Raw genomic sequence first — 9220 nt, forward strand, 5'->3', positions numbered from 1 at the left:
ATTCTTATTTGCATAAAGATGGGAAGTTCAGTTTTCCTAGAGTCTGCATGTCAAGACGGAGAAAAAAGAGGCATTTCTTAATAATGATTAATCAGCTGCATCTCAGAAGAAAAGGAAAGCTCAGGAAATGAGATACTAAGCGAACGAGGGGAAAAACAATCTTCCCCCAGAATGGACCCACCCAGTAAACCTTGACAGCACTTCCTCGTATTCACCTGCATAAAAGTGACCAGCTCTCTACAAGTGGCAAGCAGCAAGGAGCGAGAAGACACCAGAGCAGCTGGGCAGCACCTGTGAGAGGTGAGGCTCGGGCTGTCCTTCCGCAGAGGCTTTTGTTCCTCACCTTCCCAGCCCTCATCCTTCAGAGCTGCAGAGAGGTGACCTGTTGTCGCTGGACACGGCCGGTGTAGTCCCAGGAGCTGGGTATTTTGTAGAATCCATGCAGAGGATGAACTTCTTAGTACCTTATTTTCAATAAGAAGAGAGAGCGAGTGGGAGAGAGGGAAGGAAGAAAGAAAGGAAAGGGGAAGGAATCTAGCATTTATTATAACCTTTTTGTTCTAGGAACTGCACTGAACACTTTATAATTTATGTATTTTTAATCCTTTGCGGTAATCAGTATCTTTAACAATATCTGATTCAGTGGGACGCGATCAGAAATGCGTTCCTGTTTGTCCGGGGTAAGGGGGTCTGCTGCCTTCTCCGGATGAGATCCCAGAAGGACAGCGCTGTAGCTGGGGTGGTGCAGTGGTTAGGAGGGTGGATTCCAGAGCCCAATGCCTGCCTTCACGTCCCGGCTCCGCCGCTTGGTGGCTGAGTACCTTGGGCCGGTTACCTCACCTCCTTAAGTGTCAGTTCCCTCTTTAGTAAAGCAAGGATGGAAACAGAACCTACATCACAGGGTGGCTGTGAGCATTAAATATAATTGTGGAAAATGCTTGGCACGGGGCCCAAGGCACTAGGATAAATGTTAGCTACTACTGTGATCTGAATCAGCCGTGAGGTCTGGCGTCGCCTCGCCAAGTGGAAGGAGATGCCTTTCTCCTCCACACCGTGTCTGAGGCTCCCGGTGGGGGATGAGCGGGCAACGCCCCACTCTTCTGAGAGTTGCTTGTCAGAAGAAAACCTGTACTCCCTTCTTGTCACTTGGCTTTCTAGAAGTACCCAGGTGCCTTTTGAGGAGACAGCTCTGGGGGATTCTACAGTTTTCCCTGCTAATGGGGTCTTGTTTTCCTAGAAAGAGAGAGGTTGGTAGAAGAGAAATCAAACTCTTTAGTATAATGCCTGCTCTCCAGTGAGGTCTCAGTATACACCTGCCCCTCACTGGGAATGGTGCTGAGTTAAGGAGAGGTAAGGAAAAACGGCTTTCTAAACAGGATTTGCTGTTTCTCGGCTTTCTGGAGAAAAGCCTGGGACTCCGGAGGAGGATCTGGGGTTGGGAGGAGTGGGGACAGGTGTGGCTCACGCTGTCACACAGGCAGCTTCTTCAGTTGGCTTCCTGTGCGTGGTGCCGCCCTCTCCTCCACTGACGCACACACTACACTTACCCCGCGCACACATGGCGGGAAGTGAGTGCTCGGTGGGCACCGTGCAGGATGCTGGGCAGAAGCTGGTCTATTTATGTGTGTCGCCCTGTGACTTATCTTTAATGCTCAGCCCTGTTTGTGAAACGTGTGCGAGTGCTGGGGAAAGTCAGAGAAAGAATTCAACAGGCTGCACAATTATGCTTTGGGCGTGTTTCTCAAGGTGTATTATCCTGACACCACTGAAGGTGGGTCAATGAAAAGAGGCAGAGAGGGATGCAGGAACTAGAAGAGGCAGCAGGCCTCTCAGCTGTGGCCCCGGCTGGGGGCTAGCGAGCTGCCAACATCTCCCCGCTACCCCCTGACTCAGTGGATGATGGAGGGGAACTGCCATCTTGCCCTTTGCTGGTCTCTCTCTTTTTTGTGGTTAGTTATTAGATGCCTTGCACCTTCCTTCCTCCTTTTCTCATCTTCTCTAGAAGGTGACATCTTCACAGTGGGCTTCAAAGGAAAGATTTTCAGCAGATGCACAGTGAGGGTTTATAATAAAAGGGTGTCACCTATTTTGGGGACAAACATAAAAAAACCAAATGTGCTTTTATGATTTTTCGGATCTGTTGCCTAACTCCTAAGGCGTGTATTACCAACCCTGTTTTTCCTATTTAATTTATTAGAAGCAATGCCTCTCACCCCTGTTGAAAAGTGAGCCGTGTTGAGTCATGGGAGTGATTTATATACAAATGTACTCCCTGGGAGTTGGGAGAGCCACTGGATCAGGCTTTCTGGGGGCGGAGGTGGGGAGTGGGGAGAGGGGAAAGCTCACTCAATTGATTCAAGGAAACCAGATGAGGAGACACATGCCCCTGAAGTCTGCAAGGCTAGGGTAATGAATCCTTTCTGGGTTGTCACCCGATGTGCCTCGGGAGGTCAAAAGGAGAACTCAGTCAGGGGTCTCTTCCATTGCTCTCCACTCTGCTGCGAAGCTGACTTCATCCCTTCCTGTAGGACATGAAGGCACAGTGTGTTCACCTCTGTCTCCTGGGTGCGATGCTTTTCCTCTGCTCAGTGCACACCCGGGATCTCAGGAGATGTCTGATTTCCACAGATGTGCACACTATAGAAGAGAGTTTCCGAGGAATCAAAAAAGCCATCGTGAGTATGGGTTTGGGGTGAAGGGGGCGTGTATCACTTTACATCTTAACTTGAAGAGCCAGTTCCTTCTCATTACCTTTGGGTCTCCGGAGAAGATGGAGAACTCACAGCTTGTGTCTGTTCTTACGTTTTCCTCCATAGCAAGCTAAGGACACCTTTCAGAATGTCACCATCCTGTCCCCATCGGAGACCCTGCACAGCATTAAGGTATTGGCCTGCATCTGCTCTTTCCTCCACTGTCATTTTTACGGTGAAGTGGCCCTGAGCTGAGGGAGAAGTCCTCACCCCGTGCTCTTCTCTTTCCTAACCTCCAGTGCCCTCTGTGTGCTCCGCCTTCTCGCTTGTCAGTGGATGCGGGAGGGGACACTTGTGTCTCAGGGACTTTGAACCCCTGGGAGGGAGGGATTAAAGGAGCACCACTTACCCAGGGAGGGGCTGCGGCGCCACACGCTCAAATGGGACAGGGTGTCTGTGCCTTAGGCTGATTCTGGAAGGTTTCATGGGGAAAATGAGCAGTGACTTAAAAGCTGAGGAGGCTGTCGGTTAGTGCCTGAAAGAGAGGAAGGGGCTTGGGGAGAATGGGTGTGTAAGATGGATGGATGCGTGTCTGAGGATGGAGAGGCAACCAGGCTCTGTGTGAGGGACGTGAAGGCGAGTGGAAGAGGATGAGGAGGACAAACACGTTGGAGTCATTTGACCAAGAGCCTTGAAAGCCAGGCCGAGCCTCAACCTTACAAGAGAGGCAGTAGGGAGTCTCTGCAGGGTTTTTTTTTTAAATTTTTATCTTTATTTTTTTATAGCCAAAGACTGTATGACCACAAAGCCCTTTACTTTATTTTATTAAATTTTTTTTTTAAATTGAAGTATAGTCAGTTTAGAATGTTGAGTCAATTTTTGTACATGCCCAATAGTTCAGTCGTACATATACATACATATATTCATTTTCATATTCTTTTCCATTATAGGTTACTACAAGATATTGAATATAGTTCCCTGTGCTGGACAGTAGACACTGGTTCTTTACCTATTTTACATATAGTTGTTGGTATCTGCAAATCTCAAACTCCCGACTTATCCCACCCCCACTTCACTCTGGTAACCATAAGTTTGTTTTCCATGTCTTTGGTCTGATTTCTTTATGGTAAATGAATGTGGCCACTTCCTAAATACTATTTCAGCCAATGATGTAAGAGACTCACAGGATCTCACAGCTGGAAGGGGCTCCCAAGGCCATCTGTTCCCAAACCATCATTTTCAAATGACCAAACTGACACCTTAGGAGAAAGAGTGGTTCATGGTTGAGCCAGGAAGACAGCCCCAAGTCTCATGCCTCTGTCTTCAGATTTTTTGTCCTCTCAGGGTCTAGAAATAGCTGACGTGGCAAGAGGAAAGGAGTTAATGAGGATGCAAGTCTTTACCATATTTCTTCTCTCCCCGCTTTCCCTGATAAAACGAAAGTTGCAACTTTTTGCCCCTTTGGGTAAGGACATTGGCAGGAGCAGAGGAAGAGGAGGGTTTTTTTGTGTTGCAGGAAAAGTTTCCATCTAGGAACAGACGCCTGGGCGGGGTGGGGGCAGGGAGCCTTTGCTGCTTGAGTGCTAATGCAGATGAATGCACTGTTGGCTGTAGACCCACCCCTCCCTTCTCAGACTGAGCTATAATTTTCCTGCACTGGCTTTCAAGGCAAGGTGCAAACTGCTGGAAGGAAACTCATCCTGGCCAGCTGCTCTGAGCTGTGCCCTACCAAGCTAGGCGTTTTCCCCTAGAGAAGTCTGCATTCTGCCCTCAGAGGACCTGCATAGATGAACACATTTCTGCAGTTGTCAGTCTCCGTTCTTACACATCTCAGCTCCATGCAGATGATCCCTGAAGTTTAAAAGGGACCAACTGGAGGAGAGCTCCGCAGGGTGGTCAGGATAAACACAGGGTCATTACACTGGAAGAAATATGTGCCCAGCCCACACCTGCTGCACAGCAGCCATTGACTAAATACATGTTGATGGTTCAGAGTTGTTACAGAGAGGCCGACTGCAGCACGGCATAGGGAAGACTTTTCAAGAAGGCCGCTCAGACATTGGTCCTTTCAAAAGGGAGGTGTCTGATTCCTGGAAGCGTTTAAGCAGAAGTTAGTGCTGACATGTTGGAGATGCTGTAGAGAGAATTCTGGTCTATGGCTGGGCTCCACCCCTTGTCAGTTCATCTCCTGGCCACATAAAAAGAGGGTGAGAACTGCGCTCTTCCCTCAGTGCCTTTGTCATCAGTAGCTCTGGTGTTGGCAGGGGAGGAGGGATACTCTGGGACCAATCTGAATTTTAAACAGTGACTTTTAGTTAGCCCACTCCTTCTTGCCCTTATCTAAACAGGCTGCTTTGGTCTCTAAAGTAATGAGGAGAGGGCCTCTGGGGCTTCCTCTGATTTGTGTCTGTAGCCCTCAGATGTGTGCTGTGTGACCAAGAACCTCCTGGCGTTTTACATGGACAGGGTGTTCAAGGACCACCTGGAGCCGAACCCTCAAATCCTGAGAAAACTCAGCAGCATTGCCAACTCCTTCCTCTCCATGCAGAAGACTCTACAGCAATGTGTGCGTCACCACAATGGGATTCCAAGCCTGTGTTTCCCATCTGCCCCAGGGAGAGCCTGGGATGTGCTGGCCCCGGTCGGCCTTCTGAAGTGGTTCCTGGACTCAAGGGAAATACCCTGCCCTGTTGTCCATCAGGACAACTGTTGAGAATCTCTTCCAGTGGTCCTTCCTTGCCCAGGGCTTCCTCCCTGCGGACACCTATCAGACCCAGTTTCCTCGTGGGCAATCTGCCTGGGGTGACCGACTCACAGCAAAGTATCCGTTAAGCGATCCCGGGGCTGGCCTGTGAGAGAGGCATGCCAAGGAGTCCAGGCTTAGCACAAGCATACCCGTAGTTTCTTGGTTTCTGGCCCTTTGGGGTTTCCATACCAGTTGACCTCTGGGTGTTTCCCTGGTATAGCCTATCCTAAGGGTCACTTCTAAATTCATTGTCACCTATTGAAAACAAACCTCAGAAATAAAACCAACCCCCAACCAAACCCACAAAAACTTAGACCAGGAAAAAACCTGGGTCTGGCCCCATCTCTGCCAACAATTTTCTGTGTGGCTTTGTGGCAAGTTACTTCACCTCTCTGTGCCTTGGATTCCAAATTGTGAGAAGAGGTCATAACCTCTGTCCCACTTATGTTAAGATTCATTTAACCAATTATTTAATTAACTAACCCAACACATATTCATTGAGTGCCTACGCTGTGGGGGCTGCACTTGCAGAGGGGTGACAAGATACATTTGGCACGTATCCTCCAGGCCTTTCCAGCCCTGGTCAAGAGCAGGGTGACTCTATTATTAGTTTTTTTTTTTTTTTAATGGTGGTACTGGGGATTGAACCTGTGACCCCATGCATGGTAAGCACACACTCTACCACTGAGCTATGCCCTCCCCGTAAATGCAAGGTGACTCTGAAAACCCTTCTCCTGCTCCAACCCAGGTTTACTGACCTGATTCTCACCTGGGGAGGAAGGAGACCCATCACTCTGCTTGCGGGAGGTGGTGGTAAGGGTGAGCCGGGGTGGTAAGGCCCTCTGATGGGTACTGTCTCCAATTGCTCACAGCAGAAGCAGAGGCTTTGTCACTGCGGGCAGGAAGCAACCAATGCCACCAGAATCATCCATGACAACTACGATCAGGTAAGGGCCGGGATGAGGGTAGGGAAGACAGACAAGAAAGAGCCAGATGGAGAGTGTGTCAACCCTGCAGCCTCCTCTCCACACTCAAATTCATTCGTTTACTCAACAGTATTTATTGCAGGTCTTCCAATTCTGTGTCTGCAAAGAGTGTGTTGGTCTTAGTTCATTTGCTAATTTCCTGGCCTCCCCTTCCTTATCATTTCTCCACCATTTTCTTATGCCCTCACTTATCAGGTCTATCTTAAATTTTGAGGGCAAGGGTGATACCCTTGAGGTGAGGGAACAAAGATCCCCAGTGAATTGTAAGCCGTTATGTGTGAAACATGCTACTTGCTTGGTGTCACTGTGGCCAGTAACTGTCAGCATCCTCTATGGTGATGAAGAACAGTGCTTCTCACATAGATGTAGATCGAGAATGCATGTCTCGTGGAGAGGGAGAGGTAGAGGCAGGGTTTCTTACATGCAGCATGTAGAAATGTTGTTAAAATGCAGATTCTGGCTTGCAGGTCTGGAGTGAGGTCTGAGATTCTGTGTTTCAACCGCACTCCCAAAGGATGCCCATGCTTTGAATAGCAAGGAGGCGGGGAATCTGTTGAGAGCTCTGATTTTTTGTGGGGAGGCTCCATGTGACAATATAGCAACAGCTAAAACTTATGTCATTGTCACTACGAGCCAGATATTGTTCTAAGCAGACTGCAGGCATTGACACACTTACTCCTCATGACAATGCTATGAGCCATTATCTGCATTTGACAAGTTAGGAAACTGAGGCACAAACAGGTTAAATAACCTGGGTAAGTTCACACTGCAATTAGGTGGTGGAGGTAAGACTCTCTCCCAGGTGTCTGGCTCCACAGGACACAATTTAAGACCTTACTGTCTCCTTGTAGTCTTCTGAGGAAGAGCTGGAGTAAGTCAGGAGACTTGAGTCCCAGTCCAGCTCTGCTACCAGCTGGCTGTGTGACATTAGGTAGGACACAGACTTAGAGGCTCTGATGCTTTAATGCATCCAATGGAGACACCATATCTCCCTACCCCACTGCTGGGCACCACTGGGACTGCAACCTTCTGGGAGAGCAGAGGTACTAAAGCAAGCTGGTGTGAACAGAAAAATAAGCAGAACTGCCATTAAAGCAAGTTTTTTTTTTTCTTGTGAAATAACAGGAAATAGTAAAACAGAGGGCAAGGAATGAAGAACTTTACATTTTATTTATTTCTGACATGATCCAACTGCTGGTTTGTGGGAAGCAATTTAAGTCATCTGCTAGGAAAATAACTGGAGGGTCTTATGCCCTGCAAATATAATTGTTGAATAAAAAGAAAACTTCCCCCAGAACATGGGAAAAGTGGTGTGAAACTATTCTATGGTCTAGAAAGGCAGGTTCTTAGGACGATTTCCCTGGTTTCAGCTCGAGGTCCGATCGGCTGCCATTAAGTCTCTGGGCGAGCTTGACATCTTCCTGGCCTGGATTGACAAGCATCATCACGGAACTTCCGCTGCCGAAAGACAAGGAACCTAATTATTGAACAGGCCCTGTGAGGTTTCCCATGGGAGACAGCGAACTCTGAAGGGGAAGGGGGGGGGCCTGTTTTCATGCAAAGGAGGGTCTTTTGATTGGGAATTCTCTCCTCTGGTTTTGTAGGGGGAAATCTGGGTTTGAGTACAGCTCACCCTGTAGTTGAAAGTCCCACTGGCTGGGCCCAGGCTGTGTGATCCCAGCTGAAAGTAGCCAACTAGCCATATTTATGATAAAATACATCTATCGAAAGGTCCTGCTGGCCTCCCTGGAGGGAAAGGGTTGGCTCCCCACTAATTTATTGTGAAGTTATTTATCCCATGTCTGTGATGTGAGCTAAGCGATGTCCTGTAGTGATCTTTGTGAATAAACTCTATTCATTACCGATTAGTGGAAGTGTCTTCTGATTCAAGGGGGGAGGGCCAATCAAGGAATCATGAATGGAGACTATCAGAAATGAAAGGGAAAGAATGTGAAACCAAATATACGCATGTATATGCATGACTGGAACACTGTGCTGTACACCGGAAATTGACACATTGTAACTGATGGTACCTCAATTAACAAAACAGAAAACAAAAAACAACACATCGAGGGTCATGCAGTTATTGTGGAACCAGGATTCGTTAAATTAATTAAACAAGGAGACCCTTAGACTGAGTGGCTGGAATGTCATGACCCCCTGTGTAAGCAAACCAAAATCTAAGCCTGCAAATGCCTCAAGGTTATGAAATCTAAATGCTAAGGACAACCAATCGCAAACAGCCAACTGGCTTCAAGCCATAGCCAATCAGGTAACTGCCCTTCTCTGCTTCTGCACCTTGTCCATAGATGTCTTTCCCAGGCTCCCAACCTCGGACAGCTTCTAGCCACTTCCAGTTTGGTGCTGCTGATTTCAGCAGAGTTTTGCTCAAATAAACTGGTAAAAAATTGAATATGCATCAGTTTCTCTTTTAACAATACCAAGCACAGGGTGTCTTACCCGAAAGCCCAGGGAATGTGACCTGAGCACCTTGCACGCGTGGTGGATGCTGGAAGAGATGCTTTACTGGCTATAATGAGCTGTCCCTTCAGGAAAGAAACATTGTTTTATCAACGGTAGTAGAAGAAGCAGAAGAGGAGGAGATGGAGCAGGAGGGGAAGGCGAGGAAGGACGACTGAGGGGGAAGCTTTCTCTCTCTCTTCTGTATCTCTTGCCTACTTGCTTCACTTTGACCATTTCACTTGTCCTCCTGTCCTTTCTCTCCTTCCAGACTTGACGAATGTGTTCTGTTTCTTGTGTTGTCCATAGAGGGCCTGGTGCAGAGTTGTGCTTTCGTT

The 9220-nt window shown here is 48.0% G+C and overlaps 1 protein-coding gene across 1 annotated transcript; it reads left to right on the plus strand.

Moving 5' to 3' along the window:
• Nucleotides 1-246: 246 nt before the first annotated feature.
• IL19 (interleukin 19) lies at nt 247-8243 on the plus strand. The gene is made up of 6 exons (XM_006182316.2): nt 247-300; nt 2529-2675; nt 2817-2882; nt 5104-5256; nt 6309-6383; nt 7793-8243. Exons 2-6 carry the CDS (start codon nt 2532-2534, stop codon nt 7901-7903), a joined length of 549 nt encoding a protein of 182 aa, XP_006182378.1. The 5' UTR covers nt 247-300; nt 2529-2531; the 3' UTR covers nt 7904-8243.
• Nucleotides 8244-9220: the final 977 nt, after the last annotated feature.

Source organism: Camelus ferus, chromosome 23 (assembly GCF_009834535.1).
Source record: "Camelus ferus isolate YT-003-E chromosome 23, BCGSAC_Cfer_1.0, whole genome shotgun sequence".
In the NCBI taxonomy this organism is placed as follows: Eukaryota; Metazoa; Chordata; class Mammalia; order Artiodactyla; family Camelidae; genus Camelus; species Camelus ferus.

Bases quoted from the DNA above. Each gene is read 5' to 3' on its own strand.
- IL19 (XM_006182316.2), top strand. From the start codon at position 2,532: ATGAAGGCACAGTGTGTTCACCTCTGTCTCCTGGGTGCGATGCTTTTC. The intron at 2,676-2,816 runs GTGAGTATGGGT...TTTCCTCCATAG, and splicing joins GAGGAATCAAAAAAGCCATC to CAAGCTAAGGACACCTTTCA. The intron at 6,384-7,792 runs GTAAGGGCCGGG...CCCTGGTTTCAG, and splicing joins TCCATGACAACTACGATCAG to CTCGAGGTCCGATCGGCTGC.